We start from the raw sequence: 24,909 nt of genomic DNA, 5'->3' as shown, positions 1-24,909 counted from the left end.
TTTGTCTTTTTATTAAGAAGTCAAATAAAAAGACTAAACCCAGCTACAGACTGATCCCAATTTTTAAAAGTCTGTCTTTAAGTCTTTAAAGTTGATATTTGTATGAAGAAGAGTGGGACTGTTGTCTAAAGCAGCGGTCCCCAACCTTTTTTGCGTCATGGACCAGTTTATGCCCGACAATATTTTCACAGACCGGCCTTTAAGGTGTCGCGGATAAATACAACAAAATAAAACTAGTACCGGTACCGAAAAAAAGAAGATTTATTCATAATACACGTGAAAAGACCCAGGAAAACCGAGTTAACGATAAAAACGATAACAAAATAACGCTGAAAACCGATAAAAACCCTGAAAACCATGCATTTCACACCTGAGCCTCAACTCTCGCGGCCCGGTACCAAACGACTCACGGACCGGTACCGGTCCGAGGCCCGGGGGTTGGGGACCGCTGGTCTAAAGACTATAAGTTATAGCTCACCCCATAATCAAATATATTAACTTGTGTAGTGCCTGCAGTGCTTTTTATTTATCTAGGCCATTTCTCTGTGAGCTCCTCAGATCTCAAGATACCAGCCCTTGTGTGTGATGCTTACCTGTTATCTCCAAGGTAAATTGGCCATAGGTATGAGGGTGAATGATTGTTTTTTCTCTGTGTCAATCTTATGACAGACTGGCACCTTATTCAGTTGCCCTATGACAGCTGGGATACGCTCTAACCCCCCACGACCTTGATTTGGATAAGTGGCAGATGGATGAACGGATAGAAGTTCTAAAAAATTCTGAAAAGCCCAACGATCATATGACACCGTATGAGCAAGCATTTAGTGACAGTGGAGAGTAAGAACTCCTTTTTAACAAGATGAGGCCTCAAGCAGAACCAGGCTCAGAGAGGGGCAGCCATTGGCAGTTGGCATTTGTTTGTGCACAGCTTGTTTAAGGCACCGGCGGGATTTCAGTCAGGTGGAGGTCTGGACTTTGACTGGGCCACTGCAACACTTTTATGCCTTTTTGGTCATTCTGTTGCATGACCTGATTTTGGCCAACCGTTAGCTGATGGCAGATGGCTTCACATTCGACTTTAGACTTCATGATTGATTCAATCACTGCCACCACTGGTGCTTATGGATTTGATTAGCAGGATCTGGCAGCTACTTTCCCTCTTAAGTCCTACATAAGCAGTATTTTCACATGACTGTAGATAAAACTGCTTATAACAAGACTTCTGGACATATTTTGGGAACTGGGTCATGATTGAGGGAAATTTAAGCTGAGTGCCATCTAGTCTCATTATATGCAAGCGAGGGCAGACACCTTTAAAATGTTAAAAAATGGCAAATCACCATAACAACCTAGATGAATAATTGGCACTACGGACAAGAGGAAAAATATGTAAATGTGATTTTGGGGTCAGTCATCCCTTTAATAATTTATAAGTCAGCTTGTGTGAGATATGTCCACACACAGAAACACACTGTCTTTTTGATCAGTCCAACATTCCCTGTGTGGCTGATATAAAATAGCAAATGCAATGTTTCTCCTGTTTTAGTAACATTTGCTAAAAATGTAATTTCCCAGCTGCTGTTGAGTATTTAAAAAACAACAACAACAACAACAACAACAACGCAATATTAATGGACTCTTGTCTGTCTAAATAAAAGAGAGACACACTTAAAGAAATATAGATATGAAGGACAGTGAAAGATGTTCAGTAACATGATGTGATGAACAAAAATACATTACACTAATATTCTCCCTAAACTTTAATATGTCAGCTGTTGAAAGAGTAAAAATAAAATCCTAATTGTCATGACCTGTCTGCGTGGCGTTTCTCAGTGTGATTCTGCCTGTTGTGGTTTGCGGATAACAAAAGCGTCCTCTTACCCAGGCTCGAGCGGGTACTGGAGCGCTCAATGATAGTGTGTTTGCTCGGGTTGTTGAGGACTGAACGTTTGGCCAGAGAGATGTCTGCTGTCACCCGTGTGATGGATATCCTGAAACAGAGAGCCAGCACATTACTGGGTCAGTAAAAAGAAACCTATTAAATTTAGAGTCTATCATGGCTGCAAGGGTGTGTCCAGAGGGGGGAGGGGCATGGAGTGACACAGAAATATGATTGGCCTCCCTTTGTACAGACTAGCGTACTGTTCATCTTTCAATCCTCAATATCAGTGGATGAAGGCATAAATAGGACATCTAAAGTAACTACGAACTCATATACAGTTTTATTGTACTTTTATTTTATTTAAGCAATTATGTTACAGTGCTTTCCACTTCTAATGCAAATACTGATCTCTGTCATCCATCTCAGGCTATAACATTTAAGGGATATACACCTTAATGAATCAATATTATGATCCAGTAATGTCATATACACTGATGGGCCACTTTATTAGGTACAACTGTTCAACTGCTCACTAATCGAAGTATCTAATCGGAGTGTTTTAGGCATGTAGACGGTCAGGATGACATACTGAGGTTCAAACTAAGCATCAGAATGGCGATGAAAGGTGATTTAGGTGTTTTGAATGTGGCTTGATAGCTGATGCCATACAGGAATCAGCTATCAAACTGCTAATCTACAGGATCTGCTGGGATTTCCCCACACAACCATCTCTCGGGGTTACAGAGAATGGTCCAAAAAAGAAGAAATATCCAGTATACTCCAGTTCTCTTGGTACAAATGCCTCGCTGATGTCAGAGGTCAGAGGAGAATGACAAGACTACTTCAAGCTGTAACCTGAGGTAAGTAAAGGCAACAGTAATTCAAATAACCCCTTGTTAAAATCAATGATTGCAGAAAAGTATCTCTGAATCACAACATGTTGAACATTGAAGCAGAAGGGTTACAGCAGCAGAAGACCACACCGGGTGCCACTCTTGTCAGCTAAGAACTAGAAACTGAGGCTATAACTGGACAACAGAATATTGGGGGGGAAAAGTTGTGTGGTCTTACTGAATTTCAATTTATGCTGTGAAATTTGGATGGTAGGGTCAGAATTTGATGTAAAAAAAGAACACACACACACACAAAACAAATAAAGCACAAATACAGACAAACAGCCTTCACAGTCATCAGATCTCTGCCCGATAGGGCATCTTTGGGGTGTGCCGGAACTGGTTTCATGTTAATCTGGACCAAAATCTCTGAGCAATATTTCCAGCACATTGTTAAATAAATGCCACGAAGACTTGAGGAAGTTATCGGGTGCAAACTGGTTAAAGGGCTGGACAAGATGTACCTAATGAAGTGGCTGGAGTGTATATGATTATGGATAATCATTAAAAAACAAAAATCCTGGATGGGTGTAAGCCTCCATTCTTACCTGCCCTCAAACTTGTGTTTCAGGAAGTCAAAAAGTGCTTTCTGCATCATGTCCGTCACCTAGTAAAACATCAGACATCAGAAACAAGTAATATTTAATAGTAAAATCCAATGAAAGTAGAAATTACAAGCCGAGAATGCGCTGCTTCTTCTTACTTCATAGCCTTTGAGTGAAGGTCCGACTAGGACGATGGGCCTCATGGAGGGAACCACGTCGTAAGGGGGGACATGCTCCATCTGAGCATGGACAACACAGCACGTGAGTTGGTGTCACGTTATACACTCAGCACATTTCCAAAGACCTTAGAAGACCTGCAGTCACAGGGTTATACTCACACACAAATCAACATTAACTTGACACAAAACAGCCCCACCCACTCCCCATAAACCCTCCTTCTCTTCTGTGAGCAGTCAGATTGATGGATGGAGAGTTCCAGAAATTTGGAGTCCATTTGCGTTATTGAGTGTCTATGAATGTTCAGGGTCAGGGATCAATTTCTCACCGAAAGCCTTGGCTTCTACTTCTCAGTCTGCAGTCTCACATAATTAAAGTGCCCGTAATTAACCCAGATGCCAGGTTGTCAGGAGAAATCTCGCGACTGCGTCACAACTCTTAAGACAAACGTCATCCTTTGCAGCTCTTTCTTTTCCTTCTGCACTGTCACATAATTACTGCAAGGTATTGTTTGCAGTACGAGTAGTATTTTATGGTTAAAAAAAATCAACTTTCTTATATTTAAAAAAAACTAAAACTAAAAAATCAGTGTAGCATTTATAATCAAATTTCCACCTGCATTGTTGAACTTTAGGCTCATTAGTAAATTATCAACTGATCCATTAGTTTCTGTCCTCTGTTAGTGAGAAATGGATGGAAGGAGTCACATGTCCGATATACTCTGACAATGAAACTGGATTTTTTTTTTTTTTAACCTTTTCTACATTTGTACTCCAAGCACGCCCCCGCCCCTGTGCACGCTGTACAGCACTTCAGGCAAGAGAAAGTGCTGGAGTGTCCCGCTTCTACATTACATTACATAAAGCAGAACAACGGAAGCTCATTTCACCCAATTTGCATTCACAGAAGCTAAAAATAAATAATATAAAAGCTTCCAAATGGCTCTTGTCTATAAAGGGGCAGCGCTGGAGCCCTGAACATCACAACACTACTCATTCGTTCGGGAAAAACAGGAGCGCAGGGAACAATTTAGCACGGGGAGGAATGACACGCGGTTTATTGTTCTTCTTCAATCACACGTTATACAGTTCCAGCGTGTAGATATTCGGTTTCACAGTTTCATGTTTATACAACAGAAAAAAATCGAATTTATATCCAATACTTTTCAAAAATGATGCAAAGGATGATTGTGAATTTCCATCAGGTATCACGCAGAAAACTCGTGTGAGCTCTCGTAGACGAAAGATTAAACTGGAAAGCTGAAATCAAATTACCCGACTTACCCGTCCTTTAATGTTAGATATGCAGTTTCCCTTATATTATATTGCAATAATAAGCAATAATATTATTATGACACTGATTCAGCTCCAGAATTGGATGGGAATGGAAGAATTGATGGGTATTAACCCCGGCTTCATTTTTACTTCATTTTTAACTACTGTAACAAAGAAATTTCACAGCTTTGGCGTAAATAAAATATATCTTATTCAATGATCTTACATGTGCTTCTGCATATCCATCATGTCTGCTAATCCAGTTTAAGAGCCATGGAAGGACTGGAGCTTATCCCAGCTGTCAGAGGGTGAAAGGTGGCGTACAAACTGGATAGCTTTCCCAGTCTATTGTGGGGGCCGAGCCATATTTGTTTAGGTTTCAAACATAAATTGAAAGAAAGAACTTAAAGTATTTTAGTCAGCCAGGGAGAAAATGAATCCCATTTGCATTATTTTCATGTCACAATCTCAGTTTTTTTTGTTGTTGATATCATTCAATTTCGGCTCGTGTCCATTCTTCTTGTGATTATAGTAATAGTAGTAGTGTAGCTTGAGGATTCCCTCACTTGCTTTCTCCTGTCTGTATATCAGTACCTGTTACCTGTTTTCCCCAGTTGTCATTTCCTCTTTTACTTTAAAGGTGGTTCTTCTTCTAGTTTTACTTCCCTTTCCCTTCAAATCACTTGATCGCTTTAGCTGTGGGTTTAACACTCTGCTATTGTAAATATGAAACATTTTAGCATCCTATAGTACAAAATGAAAACTTTTACACAAAATGTTTCACTTTGGCACTTTTGTTGATCGTCATGGTATGATGATGCATTTGCTATGAATTCTGGGACAGCTTATCTTCTTTCCTTGTCCAATATATCTGCTGCTAAAGGAGGTAATAAAGTAAGTACTGAACTACCTTTTCTTAGTATACAGAGAAGATGAACAGATGTTATTACGGCTGTTATGTAGATACTTCGCTCAGTTAATAACCTTGAAACTGACTATATGGCTGCAACCACAGTTGCCTCTTTCCCTTTGTCCTCACTGCAGATGTCTGATTATGCTCTCATCATGTTTTCTCTCCTGTTTGTTTTCCCTAGCTGTCTAGCTAAACTCCTAATTTTTGTGTTTTGCTCTTGTGAATATAGTGTTTCTGCCCCCCCCACTAGGTTAATAACAATAAGCTATAAAAATGTCTTTTCTCTTCAGTGAGTGGGATGTTTGATTAAACCTTTCAGGCTTCTTTTCTCTTGTGCTCTGTAGTTATTTCATTTATTAGTGTGCAATTTCCATTTTTAAATTGAAATGACTGGGAGTTACAAATGTCCTAAAGTGGGCTAAAAGTGCATGATGAATAAAAAAATTGATAATAATATGTCGTGAAATGAATTTTAAACCTTATGAGATATTGCTGTGATAAGTATTGCTGTGCGAATGGTGTTGCTTGTATTTCTTACTCCTACTGCAACAGCCTTCAGCCTTTACGTGTGATTGAAATTGTGCTGAAAAGCATAAAAACTGCTGATTGTGGGCCACTGTGACTCAAATCAGCCATCACAAATGAAAATGAAAGCATGTCAGGACGCATTATAGCCACGTGCTGACTAACAGGGTCTGGGACGGCTCTGCACCTGCATCTGCACACTAACAGCTGTGATACACGCTCTGAGGAAATGACAGAAGTGTCACCACAATTTACAAATGATCCAGTGAATATTTTTGCGCTAACGAGCATCAGAAGTGATACACAGAATAAAAAGAGGAGACAACAAACAGAAGACGAGGAGACGGAGGAAAAAAGACGAAATGCTAGAGGTTAGTCTTGAAGACAAGCCACACTCACCGACTTCTGTTTCTGTTTAGCCGGGCCACCTACAGTATCAATCCACACAAAAGCCAGAGGAGACAAAAAAAAGCACAAAACACAAGAGCACATTTAGTTATTGACAGGTTTGGATTAGAGGGGTGGGGGAATTGGGAGAGGAGCTGTTTGTTGATTAAAGCAGAGTTTACACTGACTGCCTCCTCTGTGAATTCATTTTCAAACAGATTCAGACTGATATCCAGCAGCAGCTATTTCAGAGAGGATCAGTTAGCTCAACGCCTCTCCCAGCTCAACAAGCACAGAAACGCACATCCAAACATATCAGTGTAACCGTGGGAGCCTGAGCGGCCAAACAGTGTTAGATTTTGGATCTATAGCAGCAGCAGGGACGGATCAGTTATGAGAGGTTAGTGAGAGATGTAGAGTGGAAGAAGGAGAGCTTAAACCTGGATATCTTGGAGGAAAGGGGGGCAAATGCAGGACGGAGGAGGAGAGAGATCACCTTGCCCTCTAATGTTACCTTCTTAAAGAAGGGCAGTCGGTGGATGTTGGCCTGGGGGGATGTTACGCTGCCTGACATGCTCTTGGAAGAGCGAGGGTCACCCTGGGACTCAGGGGCCTCCTCAGCCTCCAGGTCGAGGGGGTCAACGTCAAAGGCCACTGTGGACATGTCTACGTGAGCTGATGATGGGAAGGGTGGACGTTGGAGAGACGGAACAAAAGAACAGGAGAAAGAGGAGAAAGCGAGATGAGGTGGAGTGAAAAAGGATGAGAGCAGAGAGAATAGCAGAAGGGAGAAAAGGCAAGAGGGGGAAGAATAAAGTGTGAGATGCATCCAGAGAGAGGCAAGAGATGGCACAGAGACTGGAAAAAAGTGACACAGAGTATGATTTAAACTGGAAACGACACTTACAAGAGTCTTAAAAAGAACACACCACAATTTTATGAGGCAGAGCACAGAAAGTGAATTTGGTGCGACGAGAAAGAAACAAAACCTGAAGTAAAGATGTGAACGAACCGTTGAGAAGGATGGCTGCAGCGGGAACTGGAAAAAGGTACAGGTAGGAAAGAAGGAATCAAGCAAAGAGGGAAGTTTAGGGTGGAGACAGGGTGTGTGTTGCTATAGGGATGAGGGAGGGTGAATGGGGCCTTGCAGGTGTCTTGTTTTAAAGGTATATCATGGAAGGGTTGAGTAATTGTAACAAAATTGTACAAAAGTAGCAAAATCCACTTGCTAGCTCATTAAAATGTGTGTGTATATCTAACTCTCTCTCTAGTATATCTCGAATCTATGTCAAATTCTGACTTTGAGTCAGAACAACAACTTAGGATGTACAAGGTGTGTTAGAGAGATGATTTTTCTGTTACACAGATATGCAAAGCCTTTTAAAGTCAATCAAGAGATGTTCATGTTTACCCATTTCCTCCACCGTCTCTCCTTCTCTCTGTCAGCCAGACGTACTTAACAAGTTTAATGAGTGAAGTTCATTTTCGGCTCTATTTCAGTCCCGTCTTGTGTGCTAATGACAGACCTCCTAAGACCTTTCTCGCTTCACACAGCAACCCACTGAGACACGCTGTGATTCATCATCATGCCTGACTAACTAGCCAATTAAAATCTTCATCTAAATATCAGGCGCCCGTCTCATCTTGCTATCTCTCTCGCTCTCTCTCACCCTTTCAGGTGCCCACACAAACGCACACGCACAGACAGGCACTATGTTTCCACGTGACAGGGCGACCTTGTGACCTCACCTGTTCCAGGTGGAGTAGGCCTGCGGGTTCCCGTGGCAACGTCGAGACTAGAACTTCCTCCAGATTTACTGAAATACAGAAAAACGGGCACAAATCATAGCTTGGAGAACGATACATGATTCCTTTTGATTTCATTTTTATTTTCTACCTTAAACAAAGAAGAAGACACAAATTGTTACATATAATGATGCGAATGTAAACATTAAAAAACAAAGAGAACACGTGGAAAACTGCTTAAATTACCTGCTGACTATGCAGAAATTCATATTCAACTATGTATACTAAAATCTGTTTCCTCTACTGCATGTGTAAATACAGAGACTATAGAGACTTTTGTACATACTATACTATAGATGCACTGAGTAACAGAGTGACTCACAGCAGTGCTTTTGTCTATTTCAGTATGTTTTACATTGCCGCTGAGTGCTGTGTGACTCATGTGTGACCTGTTTTAAAGAGTGGGTTCTTGTTTGTGCTGCTGATAACGCAGACACAGAGAGCTCGCTCTTCATTGTTACCTGGAGCTGAGTCGGTTTTGCCTCATCCTCTGCTCCTGCAGCAGACGGGTGTTCTCCAGTTTGACCGGGCTGGGAATGAAGCCCACCTCACAGCCCTCTTTCACCAGACGCCCGATCCACCAGTCATTGTTGTACTTCTGTATTCAGAACAGACAGGCATCAGAGGGCAATGCAGCGTTTTATACAAATATATTTTACCATTTGACCCTTGTTTTCTGCCATGGATATATTAAACATGAGAATCCACCATTGTACAAACATGGCTATAGTTTCAAACCTTCTTAATGCCGGGGGAGGACTATCTGAAGAAATGGCTTAAGGAGAGAGCAGCCTTAAAAGGAGAGGAGTTAAAGTGTCTCATCTCAAACAGAAGAGGGCCGGCACCAAGGTCCAATATAAGCTAAATAAGGCTTAATTTAAACTGTGAATCATCACTTCTCCAGTAGAGCACAAGAGCATTTCTGCAGCCAGAAATTCTTCCCAAATAGGGCTGCATTAAAACTTTCATCATTTAAAACTTTTTGAATATGATTATTAAGGTTTTATATGAAACTTTAGACTAAATATAAAGTGTAAAACAAGCTAAATGACAGCCCAAACTTGGTAAAAACACACAATTCTGTATCTTGAGTCACTCAAAGTATTAAACAGTATTAAACAAATCAGAGCACTACTTTTATTTAGCAAATATTTTCCCATTTTTTCCCCAAATTTGGATCACCTATTTCTCACTGCACTGCAGCTTGTATTGCAGCTAACTCCCACTCATGGCCTGGCTAGGCTTTACAAAAGAAGGAGGCAGTGCAATAAGTTGTAGCATGATCCCTCATTGGTTTCCCACCCACCACCACTGACAGTTTTTGGATGGGGCCAATATGCTACTGGCATTCTTTTCCCAATACCATCCAAAATCCAAAATATCCTCACTCGAACTCAAAAGCATTAACTTTAGTTAACGTTGGTGCTCTAAGCCACAGAAATTACTCTCAGTGTGAAAAATGTACTGAAATGACTCTATAATAAGAGAATGAAATAAGTTCAAACCTCTTTAATGTGCAAGAAGTCTTTGGCTTCAAAGGAGATGGCCATGCCCTGCACAGGAACATCATCATTGGGGCCTGGGTTGTAACCAACATTTGTACGCACAGCAAATGCCACTGGTTTGGTCTGGAGCCAAGATGGGAGAAAAGGTATTAGTATGCACAGAGCAGCTCACTAAATCGCACTTTAGAGGTGCCTGATACAGCTGAAGAGATTTAACTGTGTCCAAACACTTAATCACGTGACAGTTACTCAATAAGGATGAGCACACAGCATAAGAGATGGATGTGAAAGGCTTGATCTCTGACCTTTGCTTTCTCGAGTGTGGCGAGAGCCTGCCTGTCGGCCTCCTTCCTCAGAGCCTCAGGGTCCTCCTCCAGGGACACGTCCGAGTCCGACGGTCGGCTGGTGTAGGAGTCTGCAGAGCCCTGAAATGCACAAAGAATTCATATAACGAAAGCAGAGTTAGACCAAATAAGCATGAGGTTTGCAGTCTAACTGATGAATTGCATGCCCATCAGTCCACTCGTGTTGCACCTTAAATCCAAGTATGTGTCTTTCGGCTGCTCCTCAATATGAGGAGTAAAGGTTGCAGCCTGTTTTTTTAATATCCTGAGATTATAATATCAAGACCACCTTGTGAAGTGCAACCTAAATAAACACAAAGAGAACCCCGCCCATCACACTGCATGAAGCTGACTCTGTGTTATTCGAGGTTGGAGGGATGCATAACATTTTCATTTGCCGACACTTCCACCGCAGCATCGAGAGCGGCCGGGGTGTTAAATCTTATTTTTTGCACAGGCACAATAGATTCAGCATGTGTGGGTGTGTCAAGTACAGAGAGAAAGATGTGGAGAGGGGAAAAAAATGGCTCGAGGACTGTTTATAATATCAGCGAGGATATAAATTTCTCATGAAGTGGCTACAGTTTCTAACACATCCACCACTCATGCACTGTAACTCGACTCTCTCCTGCTGACCCTCTTTCAGACACCCATGCCACAATCAAAAACCCGAGCCTCCTCCGAGCCTGCAGAGTCGACCCGCTGTACTGCTCAGCATGTCCAGCGCAGGGAGGGAGGCAGCCTGAACTTCTGAAGTGTTCGAGTGTTCAATTTATATAACAATCCCACTTGTTCTCTTGTTGCTTTTTTCGTTTTTGAGCTGACAGGCTGCCTGATGCTTTGTGGGAGGTACTGACAAAAATGCGGACAGATGAATGTTCCAGGCAGAAAAAATGAGTCACTAGGTGTGGGTTTTTAAAATAGAGGTGAGAATGAACAAAGATGACATACAGCATATGCAATGATGATGAAAAATTCCCTGCACATGTGTACTCAGACAAACAGTGAGTATAACAGATATCTTTGGACTGTGGCCGGCTATTGTTAGGAATTTCTTTCAGTATTGATGCCAATATTAGAGTTAAAGTATGTCAACAATTTTTTTTTTTTATGAATCCACAGATTGGAGAAAGTGAGTATACTAGCAGTGCTTTTCACTGTGTAACTACACTCAGTGCATTACTGGTCAAATCTTACTGTTGGCGCTGCTGTTGCTTTCTGTTTTCCTTAAAGCTTAGCAACCAACAACAACACAGGACATGTGATTTATCCTACTTTTGCAAAGTTAATGGTAAGAAAACATTAGAAGTAACTGTGTGATTTTATTCAACTATCTAGTTTAATCCAACCATCACATAGGCCTAAGTTTGTATTCTCAGTGATTATGAAAAACTGTTAATGGAAATAGACCCATTAACAGCTTTACTCCAGGCTCCTGATAGCTACTGTTACATCTGTTCCATCCTGTTACTTCTTTTCCAAAACTGACACAAGACGAATCAGGACTATATATTGTCTAAATAAGAAAGAATGATTTTCATGTAATCAATCACTTCTGTTTCTTTTAAAATATAACTATAGATATATAAATATATATCCTAATAATAAATATAGATTTTTCCTTTCCTATACTGCAGGACTTCACCTGCAGGCTTTTCCCACACTTTTATAATAACTGTTCCAGTGTTTCTCCAGTGGGTCTAATAGATGCAGCACACCTAGTAGTTCTTTGGAGTACAGCAGGTGGGACGTTACATTATTTTTAAAATTTTAATATCTAGTAAAAAAAAACATTTCCCTAAAATAATTAAGCTGTAATTAGTTCAATTAAAGTAAACCTTTTGCATTCAGTATTTCAAAGGCTCATACGATTTCTGATGCCAATCAGTGAATTGTCAGTATGTACGTTTTATGATCATAATAATAATACAATTTATTTATAGGTGCCTTTAAAAACACCCAAGGACACTCTAATATAAATGAACATAAATCAAGTTAAAATTAGACAGTGCAAATGATCTGATTCCTCTTATTAACTACAGAACATTAATGAATGAGTCTAAAACTCACATATTTGCTTGAGGCCTCTTATTTTGCAATGACTGTAGAAAGTGTGATGACTTCGTCTGCCTCTGCAACTGAGACTCACCAATTACAGACTCACCAATGCTAATATTAATACAGTTACACTGCCATCTTAGCAGCACTGCACAATGAGAAATCACAATTATTTTGCTCTTGTCACTAGGCACATACACACATTTGTTAGGTACAATTGGTAATTACCAGATTGGACTCCCTTTAGCCTTCACAACTGCCTTATTCTTTATTGCATAGATTCAACAAGGTGCCAGAAACATTCCATAAGATTTTAGATTATATGATGCTCAGTTGGTCATAAGGGTTGGCCCCTTTTTGTGCAAAGAAAATTACATTACACATTAAAAAAACAGCCTGTTCAACTGACACAAGGCAGGATGGATCCAAACGCTCATTGGGTTTACATCAAATTCTTACCCTACAATCCAAACGCAATAACAGAATTCAGCACTCATCAGACCAGACAATGCTTCTCCAATCTTCTGTTGTCCAATTTTGTTCTTAGCTGACAGGAGTGGCTTGCAGCGCAGTCCTCTGCTAAGGTAGCCCATCTGCTTCAAGTTTTGATATGTTGTGCATTCAGAGATGGTGTTCTGTGTAACTTTGTTGTATAGAGAGGTTACAGTGAAGTTCTGCAGGTAACAAGGCAGATATCAGAGATAGTTTCTCTTTTTTGAACCATCCTTTGTAAACTCCAGAGATCCAATTCCAATCCAATCCAATTTTATTTATAAAGCACTTTAAAATACCCAGCACAGGACCAAAGTGACCAAAGAGATGGTTTATGGGAAAATCCCAGTGGATGAGCAGTTTCTGAATTACCCAGGCACCAACAACACCAACAACCACACCACATTTAAAGTCACTTAAATCACCTTTCTTCCCTACTCTGATGCTCAGTTTGAACTACTTGATAAGTAGTTGAACACATGCACGCAATAAAGGGGCCAGTGAGTGTTTTTAAAAGGGATTACATTAAAGATTGAATGAGGAAAATATCAAAGCAGATTATCTTATCACAAGAAAGTAGGCTGGTTTGGTTTCGTGTTATGTTTTTAAAAAATGAAGAGAAGACGAAGGTAGATGTTTGATTTCATATTAGAAATGAGCAGAGAAACATGACATAACCACCTCTGGTACAAAATGCAAACACTTTCTTTGTGCAGTAAATTTAGACTACATTTTCCTGGAAAATATCATCCCTGGTGGTTTACTGAATTTGCATGGTAAAAGCGAGAGTTACGGGAACCAATCAAAATGCAGGCGGGGTTATTGTTGTACAGTTCTGCAGTCACTGCAATGTGCAATCAACATTTACTTTATAATGACAAGTTAGAGCAAAAAAACCTTCTATTACAGGTTAAAAAGAAAAGTTAACATAGCAGCACCAGTGGAGCCAAGACTACTGCTCTCAGAAACACAAACTGTATGCTCCTAAATCTTTAATTTGTCTGTTCAACAGGAATAAACAACTCATATAAATTGTAACATATCTACTCAGAGAAAGAAGCTGCTCATATGTGAAGCATCATGTGGTGGTTGAATGTTTGCATGTCCATTTACGCATAGTTAATGCTCCTCTATGCCTTTGATTAGCATTCACGTGTCTCTGTATGATCTGAAATGAAACCACACATACTAATGTTGATTCTAGCTCTGCCACCTGTCATACCGAGGCCCTCTGTGACTTGGCAACAGCACACTAAATGTAGTTCCTCCCTGTTTCCAAGGCAATGGCCAGTGACTCCTTGTGTCCTCGGGCATTTACAAGCCATCCACACTTCCTGTTTCATTTACTCGAACACTCAAAGCGGTGCGCCCACATCCCACTCAAGTAGGAAGAATGATCCTGTGAGTGGTACGCCGCATCTAATGAGGATAGCCGCCTGTACTTAGTGACTCTGAGTCATTTTCTACACCATAGAGGTGCATCCCAATGTGAAGCCCTGCCTAAGAGAAGGTTAACAGACACTGGAAGGGAACCCAGGGGGATGTTTTTAGAGAATAAGAGCCGAAATGACGTTGGAAACTACCTGTGAATAACACGCTCAGTACAACAGGTCGGTGATGCAGCAAAATATAGAGGGAGTGGGAGGGACAAGAGATCACTATGAAGTTGTGCTTGAATAACTTGATTCATGTCACACACAGCCAGGAATAAATGTGAAGGACACAAAAGTCAATATTTTATCCCAAAAAAAGTGGAAACGAGGAGAAGAAAAAATAGAAACCACTTGATAACCTTTCTACACCTTTCTCCCATCAATTCCATCAAAATGTGTGGACAGACTGAGAAAACAAATGAACTAATTTCCTCCACCTCCACAGTCCCCTCCCTCCCCTCCTCCTCCTCGTCTCCCTCTCTGAAGTCAATGAGTTGTGTCTCTAATTTAGCTGCTTGCTTCACTTCACATACAGCTCCTGTTCAAAATAGCTACAGGCCACCTGATGGCAGAGCTGCTTTCCTATTGGCCGGGCCCTAGTGGAGACCCCAGCAGTGTCATAGTAACCATGGCTGCAGCTTATTACTGGCAGCCACAAAGCGCTGTATTGCAAAGGAGATACAGAAAGAAGATATGGGAATCAATAGTAAATGAAAAGCCCTGATGTGAAATAAGAGGCAGGGAAATTGTATAAAAGCATTTCAACAGGTGATCAATGTGGTATTTTCTCACACTGGGAGACCACAGTCTAGTCAATAATCCTTAGTATAACATGTCAATAACAATAGCAAAACATTATGGGCTTTGGGTAAGCTTTTTAAGGGATGTAGCAGATATAATATCAATGTTTTTAAATGCTACAGTTTCCCACATCTAATGGATGAAATTCCAAAAACCTTTGTTCACAGAAGGAGCAGATAGTGGGGAAAAAAGAAAAGAGAGGGAGGTAAAGTTCAGTAATGGTCCCGAACATGAACTGTTTTCCTTCCATTTTCTGCACAGTGGCTGCCATCATGATGAATTTACACCTCCTTAGCATTGATATTGAATAAATGGAGGGGGGGAGGTAAAGAGGGAGTGCAACAGAACGTAGGGGGGTAATAGAATAAGGAGCGACGGCGGGATGGTAAAAGCAAGTGCTTTGAATAATGAGGGTTGAAAAGAGTCACCCTGCAGTAAGGAAATCAGTTAATACTACGGTAAGAAAAAAAGAAAAAAAAGAGCTGTTCTTTCCATCTGAAGTAATTTATATTTGTTGGTGTCGGCTCTGTTCAGAAATCTCCTCGCCCTTTCACAGGCAAGCACTGAGGGAGAGACCAGCAGCAACAAACCTGAAGTTCCTGATTGAGTTTGGCCCAGCATCAAAAGGAGGAGTTGGGTTACAAAGTGGCATGCAGCTAATTCAGACTAAATCACATAAAAGGAGACCTCTTGTGCTCATTTCCAACTTCATGTTTATTTAATAGACACTATTAAAGCAGCTTAAAGATAACCTTTTTAGCTCCCACCCTTCAAAATGTTCGAACAGCAGGTGGGTGGGGCTTCTGTGCTTACAGCCAGAGCTGTGTGTCGGAGATGACATCATAGAGAACTACAAATGTAGTTCCATATGTTGCTTTTGAATCATTTCCCTCATGGGAACAGTTTAGTACACATCAATCTATTATGGGTTTTTTTTTATAAATTGTACGCAGGGACATTAAAGGAAAAAAAGAGAGGTCCCCTTTAACTAGCATACCATATGTGATGTTTGCTAACTGGATGCATAGATGGGTATTACCTGACTAATCATCTGATGTGGTTTTGCACTGAGATTGGTTGATTGGCTGAGTTTTGCAGTTACTTATAATTGGGAAATAAAGTAGTAGTAGTAGTAGCAAATATATTTTAGTAGCATGCATTGAGCCTCAGCTTACAAAATGAAATTCTTCATTTGGCATTGATGTTGTATTTGTCCCCATGTTTGTTCCTAACATCTTTAGAAAAACACAGCAGATCATCAGCAGTGTTTTTCTGTTATGCAAGGCAACAGTGCAGAGGTCAAACATGTTAATTTGTGAGTATCACAAAGAACAGGAACACCACAGGTGTTGTCAGACTTCACAATGGGTTAGAAAGAAATAATTACCCTTAGAAAGCTCACACATACTGTGATCCTCTGCCCTGGTAATTATTCAGATAAAAATGCATTCACAATTGTCACATCAGAAGATGTGTAAATATTAAAAACCACAAGATTTAATATTCTTTTCCTATCCGCTTTATCTCAGTGTCTCCTCGGGGCCACAGTCATCAAAGAGTTAAGAGAAGAAGAACACAACGATACAAGTAAGAAGTCTGAGAGCCAACCAGAATGTATCAACAGTCTCAGCCTCAGCTTCACCGACTGTGTATTCATACCACATCCAGGGCGAGGTTAACTCAGTAAGAGAGGTAGGAGGGAAGAAATGGTGAAGTAGCAAAATATATGTCTCACAAACCTACTATTCACAGACCAAAGATTTCCTGGCTGAAGCTAATGGCCAGTGGCTGTAAATGGCCATGGCCCCTTCTCTGTCACAGCAGTGTCATGGCAACCAGATGGACGGAGAATGGAGATTACCAGAAAGATGAGTCATGGAGTGAACTCATCAGAAAACCCCACAAACAAGCAAACGTTGGAGTGTAAAAGCAAGTGTTCTAATACTGAACTGTTTGATGGACAAAACCCATTGGAGTTTGGAGTTTATCGTTATTGAAAATCTTTCTTCATTGCTTTTGAGACGTATAAATCAAGAAAGCACAGGCTGCCAAATTCTGACACCAATAGAGAAAAGGTTTACAACACAAGCAACACAAGCAAAAGATCAATCTCAGGACATCTGCTGTGATGATCCTCGAGAATAAGGGAGAAGACAAAAATTAGATTTTCTGTTATACTTTCACTTATTTTACCATAGAAACAAAACCGTGATCATTATTAACAGCATTTAAACTCCCTAGAAATCTAAAAATCAAATTATTTTAAAGTATAAAGATTATTATATTTGCCTGTATACATTAGACTGGGACCAAATGTATATAGTGTACATAATGAACCAACTGTGTAAATGTAAGTAAGATGGAAAAACAAAATAATTCTAAAGACATTACTGTGCAGTGCAAAAATTCACTTGTAAAGAAATTTGTTGGTAATATGTTTACATATCACTTATTAAAGCCGGCTTTTTTCAATTAGGACCTTAAACTAAAGCTATAAAAATTCTTTCTATCAGTGACCTAGAGAAAGTTATTCATGCTTTAATTATATCTGGACTGGATTATTGCAACAAATTATACGGACGGACGGAGCAAAAACAGCTGGTTCCAAATGTTGCTGCTAGCCTCCTGATAAGGACACAGAAGCGTGATCACAGTTAATTCTTAAATCGTTTCCCTGGCTTCCCGTGAAGTACAGGATTAATTAATTAAATACTGTTGCTCACATATAAGTGCTTGGCTTGCATGAGCTTGCTCCTGGTTATTTATGAGATCTTTTACAATGTCTGTGTCTCATGTTGCTCACTTAGGTCTTCTTGATCAGTAGCTTCTAATAGTTTTTAATTTCTGAAGCTTGTACAGCTGAATACATGAATTACCATCATTATGACTCTTTTCATTGTTCTTAAAAGATTTGTATTGTTTCGATAATTTTACTTGCTGTGCAGCGCTTTGGACAATGTCTGTTGTGTTTAAATGTGCTACATACAAATGTGCTACAATTTAAAGCTAATTCTTATGGAAAATATCATAGTTTCATTAGCAGATTTTAATGAGACATATACATGCTATAATACACACAAAATACAAACATTGTGTAAGTTAATTAAATATGTTAGCAATGCAACATAAACAGCCTTAACCAAGATCAAATTTGGAAACTCCTGAGCCTCAGTCCTTAGTGCTCACTTGCACATAAATGAATCAAAGTGATGACTTGTGTATCGCATGTGCGTCCCTATGTACAAAACTGCTCATTCAATTTAGACAAAACAATTTTGCAAAACAACAACACAATATATAAGTTTCATTTGTCCATCTGTCAATACTCAATTTACAGAAACGTCACAGTGGTGCCATTTATTCTTTCTACTTTCTAATAAAAAGGGTTAATGCAATCACACCTGAGATCAGATAAAATGACAAATCTCAGGATTTCTTTCTAGAAAATTGAAACATTTTAACATGTATTTTCATTCCCATATTGTTATTTACTGACAGTAGATGATCAAATGTTTGATATAAATTGATTAATAAAAAGAGGAAACATTTTTTAGCTGCAAATCATTACAAAAATATTCAACTGAAGTTTAACTCAATTATTGCCCCAAACCAACTACAAACATAATGGAAACCCGCGCAACAAGGACGATATCAAGTCGTAGTTCTCTTAAAATATTCTGCAGTTCCAACACCAGTGATCAACAATTCAACCGAGGCCAGAGATTGAGGGACAGCAGTAAAAGAAACCCCCCTGAAATGGCCACAGTCCTGGTCTGAGAGGCAGTCCACATAGCTGCAAACGCAACGGTGAGGACTGGAAGTCTAATTAAAAACGCAGCGCCTTTCCAGCAGCTGTGGCCCGGCCCAAAATGGAATCGCACAGTCGTATAGTCAAGGGGGAGTAAAGAAAGTCGCAGAGCAGGGGGTATAACGCTATCAGGACAGTACACAAAGTTATATTCTCCAGTCATATCTCAAAGCCTCTGCTGAATTTTCAAAAGTTAGTCCATTCAGAAAGGAAACTGATACACACTTGCATTACATACTTTGAGTCAGGCACAGCAGAAAGTGCACAGCTTGTAGATTAATCCAGATCCTTCTTACCAACACAGGCCTTTGAATCCTCTCAGTCCTCTCCATACCTCGTTTGCCACACTCGCCACACCACGGCAAACCAAGGGGGCAACGCCAGAGTCCGCCGACAGAGTAACGTGTATATCGTGGGACCTAGTGTGAGTGTCTAGCTTAACAAGTGCATGAGTGTATGTGTGTATTTGTGAGTGTATGTGTGTGTGTGACAGGAGAGAAAGCCAGAAAAGAGTGTCGTGCGCCCGAAACTGAGTGAGCGCTCTCTTAACCTCCAACCCTTTCGCACACACACACACACCCTCACACACACATATCCACCCCCCACCTCCACAACCCAGAGGAACGTGAACCTTGTGTAGAGGAAGGGAGCTGGAACTGGCTGGGGGTCAGGTTGCAGGACTTGTGCTACATTTGCAAACTGGGGAAATATATTTAGCCCTGGCTGGGCAGAAACAGGGACGTGAACACACTGAGACCCAGAAGGAGGCTTGGTATGCAGTCGTCAGCCATTCAGTGCCCCAGCTGACGTGGGAGAAGACTGGGGCAGTGCCCAGGGAAACCCCCTCCCCTCTCTCTTTTTTGCTTCAGTCCCCCTTGCCTCTGTCCTGATCTCATTCTTCCCAATCTCTCTCTAGCTTTCTCTGTTTCTTTGTCTATCTCTTGGAAACAGGGGTATCAGATGAGGAATAATATGGATTTGAGCAGAGGTAAAACAGACAAGAGAGGTAGTCAGTGCAGCATTAGGGAATGGAGGACATGAAGAGCAGCGATCTGGGCTGTGACACTTTGAAGCAACTGGCGCTTGATGACTCGAGCCTTTGAAGTATCTGTTGAATAGTTACTGCTCATACCCCATGACCTTCTACATTTTAAACATTATCCAAAATAGGACACTATTAAAAGGCTAAAAGGAGGCAGTTGGAGAGCAGATACTTGTAGGTGGAGGTGTTGTGGAGGCAGCAGGTAGAAAAGTCTACTGTGTCCACCAGAGGGCAACCTTTGACACAATGACAGGGGCTTCTTCATGGCTATAGGCCCCACCACCCCTTCCTGACTTGTGTTTGTAACCGGTGACAACAGAGTCAGCTGAGGGACGGTGAAAAAACAGAGAGCTGCTAACACATATACCAGCTGGCTCCTCGAGCAGCCAAACACAGCAGCAACTGGGGCTCTCTGCTGGGATTCATATGTCAGATCTGACAGGAGGACGGCTTGCATCTCTCCGGGATCTAAACACTCAAAGTCTTCATATATGGCAACCAAGCCAGGATTTGTCTATGGGAAGATTAATGGGTCTTGGTATTCTGATGTCAGAAATGAATCTGTGTTTAAAGCAAAACCACATGCAAGTTTGACTTATTCTACTTTTTAAATGATTCAAATAGTTTTTAAGACATTCAAATTGTGGATAAATTTTCCTATATGGCTTTTTTTGATGAGTGAAACATATTTCAAATATTGCAAAACTCTAACTAACTAACTGAAACAATATTGCAGGTCTTGTAATGCAAATTTAGCACTCAACCTACTAAAATATGTCATACAATGCAATGAACTTTGCACTGAGGTGAGTCTTATTCAGGTGGAAGTTCTCATATCACAATGTTAATTTATTCAACAGCAGTTATCAGTTAGTTATCTATCACATTAATCACACAGAGTATGCTTCCGTGGAGTGTAAATGATGGGATCCTGCACATTTAATAGTGAACTCACAACGCTATTCCATCAAGATAAAGCTCACATCTTGCAATATAAATTTGGTTATCAAGGACCTGCAAACTGGAAGATCATATACAATCATGTTAAAAAGAAAATTTTCATTCGACTGCAGGGACTACTGTGAAAACGGGGGAATTCTGGCCCACTCTCCTTTACAACGTTGCTTGAGGTTAGCAGGGATTCGTGTATGCACAGCTCTCAACATCATTTCAATCAGGTGGAGGTCCAGACTTTGACTGGGTCATTGCAACAGCTTGATTCTGTTTTTTCATAGCTATTCTGATAAAGATTTGCTGTCTTGCATCTGCAACCTACCTCCACCGCAACTCCAACTTTCATGCTATGTCTGGTATAACAAAAGGACCTTTTGTGTTTTATCCCCACTCTGTTCTGTGCATCGGTTTGCTGCTGCTCTCTACTGTGATTTGTATGCAGACAAGCTCAAGGATAATATTTCAGTAAAAGCACTAATCGCATGCTCACTACAGTAATGCAATAGTTAGTATTCTGACAGTGTACAAAAGATATGTTGTTTTATTAATTTTTCTAGCTCCGACAGCTCAGAATGGTTTCTGGCATTTTCTGTCCTGTAGTAATTGTTGTTCAAGATTATTGGATTTCAAGTCCACTATGAACACCTGTGTTTTACTTGTGGGCAGACAATGTAGACATACCAGCACACAAGTATAAATACAAACAACAACATTGTCCAATACTGTAGGGATTGAACCCTGTACTGTAAATTACACTTTATGGTTTACACTTAAGCATGTGGAGAGGTGGGGAGGCCCCCCCCAACAGGGCCAGACTGCCAAATATTACCTCCTGCAGAGGGAAATAGCAGTCTTCTTTTGAATATAGTCATCCTCATTTAGCAGATTGTTTCTCTTTCAGTTTGTTTTCTTTTTAAACGTGAAGTCGTATCAGCATCGGCTTAAAAACTAAACTACTGGACATCACTGGTGATTAAATCCGGAAAATACAATTGGGTTCCTTCTCTGTAAGAGATGCTTCATGTAGACGTTTAGGGTTAGAGAGGAATAGGAAGTTCAGGCTGGATTTCACATTGTCCGAAGGATCTTGTTGTGTCCTTATTAGAAGTCATGTTTTTATTATAACAGCCTTTCTAAACTGATGTTGCATCACGAAGCAGTGATGGCTGTGTCTGTTTTTTGGGTTGTTAATTTGACAGACAGACTCGTTGTCATTCAGTGTACAGCAAGCGTACAAGGAACAAAATTTCACTGCAGTTGGTTCAACACAGGGTGAAAGTATAAACATCTATGCTAAATATATAAAAATATATAGAATCCAAAATTACCACATAAAATGCAATGCTTAAAGCAACCGGTGAAATTAACATATAGAAACATGGTATCAAATTAGATTTCAGTACTTCCGATGACCTCGGGAAAAACGCAAGTGCATAACCTGGTGGTCCTGCACCGAGTGCTGCAGAGCCTCTTTCCAGCAGGGAGAGCAGTCCATGGTGGGGGGTGTTAGAAGTCCCTGATGAGGGTGTTTTGGCTTGAGATCATGACATGATTGATCCAAAAAAGGTGAACATAAATATGCAAGTAAAAAGTATTTTGTTTACTGACATCATCACCAAATGCTACTGGAGCAAATACAATAATCCCAACTTCACACAACAGCAGCCGCAGCAGCAGACAGTCCCTGCCTGTATTCACACACCTGAAGACAGAGTGTGTTTTTGTTGAACTTGACACTGCACAAACACGTAGGCTGCACCCACACACACACACACACGCACAAACACACACACACGAGCAAACACAACCCCATCTAAACATGCTCTCCTTCGTCTCTCCATCCCACTGTGCCTGCACACAAGGAGAGATTCAGTAGCCCGGTTGCCGTGGAAACCAGGCCGAGTGTACCAGCCGCTCCACTGTTGGTTGATTGTGGCTCTCGTCCACTTGTGTGTGTGTGTGTGTGTGTGTGTGTGTGTGTGTGTGTGTGTGTGTGTGTGTGTGTGAAAGAACGCGTGTGCACTTGCGTAGGTGTGTGTGAGAATGTAAAGCCTATACAGGGCTCTGCTTTCAGTTGTTCGGCTAATAAGGGCTATATGTATGAAAAACCTATATAACGCCTCTTTATGCTTCTTTTTCTGGAATAAACACCTTTAAAAAATATCTTAACATAGTTTAAAAAATTGTGTGCATGTGTGGAAACACTCCATACACTTAACAGTTGAGTTGCTTAATCACTTTTTACATTATGCGCAACATTTTGGCAGCTCAACATCAACCCTGACAACTCTGATGAGTGGATCTGATGTGCAGTAGTGTAAGGCATGGGAGCATATTTATATCATGAAGCATGAAATCATCCTTACTATATAGGTGATGCGCTCGTTATACAGCGTGGGTGATATGAACCCTGTCTACCTGTAGTCCACCGTCACAAATTTAATGAAGAACAAGGCAGTGGGAAGGAGGGTATGTGCAGGCAAGGGATGTGGCTAACCTTTAGAAACCACAGGGGAGTTGAGCTCCCTGTGTTCACCACACGGCAGTGAGATTTTTTTTTTCTGAAGAAACACCAGTACTGAACAGGTAAATGTCATTCAGCTCGCGGCGCATCATTCCCTCTCTCAAATGAAGAGGTCAGGTGGAAAAGGGGGGCTCATTTAGCTGCGGCGCAGCATGTCTTTGAGAAATGTCACAGCCAGACAAGGACTGCTGCGTGGGTCATGAGCGTGTGATACCCAAACCAACTCCTTCAACCCCCCGAGGAGAAGAAATGTTCACAGCTCAAGAAGAAAGGCTTCTTCAGTCATTCCGAGCAGGAACATTAACATCTGCAGCTGGACAAGTTTAAAGCTATAACTTGTTCACTACGTGCATTGATTGACAGAGAAATACATGTATACACACATCAACAGGCCGGGAGGGGTCAGATCAGAGGGCATTGGTGTGGCATGAGTAAGACTTGGGGATTGGGATTCACAGTCGGACCTGGAGGAATCTGTGCAGATGTCTCTCAGCTCAAACTAGTTGAGAATAATGCTGTGATGCACAGCTGCATCCACAGGGGTTTTAGTAAGATATTATCATATCATGAATGTTTATTTATATAGTGTGTGTGCTGCCTGTGACATGCACAGGTAAAGAGAGAAAGAACTGCAAACATAAAAATGTAACCTACTCTTAACACTTATTGGTTCCACACTTATTCTAGCTGCCATAACAATTTTTTTTATATTAAATATTATGTTTGTTTATTAGATCTCCTGTCTACAACCATTACACTTAAATTCATATGTATGGGATAAAAACTATATTTTTTTTACTTTGAAGAGAATGAAATATAAGTAATACAGAGAAAAATATACAGTGAGAATGTTTAGAATCCAAAACTGTTTCTTGTTTCTGATTTTTAGAAACAAACAGATTATGATGCAGTAATCCTGAATACTTCTGATAATTGGGCAATTTATGTTTCAGAAAAACATGTTTTCAGTGCTCACCTTTCAAATTCAAATTCAAATTCAAATTTTATTTGTCACACACACAACCATACACAGTATGACATGAGGTGAAATGCTAATAGCTGTGCAATGCCCGACCATTAAATGACAGTAGGTTTACAGTAAAATATACAAATTTACAGGTTACTACAAAATTTACAGATTTTAACTTAGAAATTTACAGTAAATTTCTAAGTTAAAATCTGTAAATTTGCTCAATTTAAAGTAAAACTTTAAATGGACGTTAAATGCATCAATGATGTATTCAATATAAATATATCAATCAATCTGTATCAATATAAATATGTTGTAAGTGATGATGATTTTCCAGATAAATGTTACTTATCTGGAAAATTCACATATTCAAATAGTTTGTTTTATGTGACTAAAACAAAATGTGACCAAAAATGTGGTTTTGGTTGTTTGTTTGTTTTTTTAAATAAAAGTGACATTGTATGGTAGTTGTGAAAAACTATAATACTAAATGAATGAGAGGTTAAATAGAATATCTAACTACATGAGGATCATGTTGTTGATGTTTTCAGTTACTTGTGGTTGCAGTGGATAAAT

General features: G+C 40.3%; 1 protein-coding gene across 6 annotated transcripts in view; it reads right to left on the bottom strand.

Moving 5' to 3' along the window:
• The window catches only part of cacnb1 (calcium channel, voltage-dependent, beta 1 subunit), a 38,800-nt gene that overhangs the window by 7,531 nt on the left and 6,360 nt on the right, over positions 1-24,909 (bottom strand). For 4 of the 6 annotated variants that reach the window (XM_013909063.1, XM_013909064.1, XM_005726149.1 and 1 more), the window contains exons 3-10: positions 10,213-10,332; positions 9,908-10,030; positions 8,864-9,000; positions 8,346-8,413; positions 7,111-7,271; positions 3,479-3,559; positions 3,324-3,382; positions 1,882-1,991 (exon numbers count right to left, since the gene is read on the bottom strand). In XM_013909063.1, coding sequence (XP_013764517.1) covers positions 1,882-1,991; positions 3,324-3,382; positions 3,479-3,559; positions 7,111-7,271; positions 8,346-8,413; positions 8,864-9,000; positions 9,908-10,030; positions 10,213-10,332 — 859 coding nt within the window. Of the gene's footprint in view, positions 1-1,881; positions 1,992-3,323; positions 3,383-3,478; positions 3,560-6,608; positions 6,638-7,110; positions 7,272-8,345; positions 8,414-8,863; positions 9,001-9,907; positions 10,031-10,212; positions 10,333-24,909 lie in introns of all 6 variants that reach the window. The other 2 variants (XM_013909065.1, XM_005726152.2) reach the window with 1 other exon arrangement.

The sequence above is a fragment of the Pundamilia nyererei genome, unplaced genomic scaffold (genome assembly GCF_000239375.1).
Source record: "Pundamilia nyererei isolate P.nyererei 1_Seehausen unplaced genomic scaffold, PunNye1.0 scaffold00018, whole genome shotgun sequence".
Lineage (NCBI taxonomy): Eukaryota > Metazoa > Chordata > Actinopteri > Cichliformes > Cichlidae > Pundamilia > Pundamilia nyererei.
The sequence above is the reverse complement of the archived record's forward strand: the minus strand, read 5'-3'. Positions and strand labels throughout refer to the sequence as shown.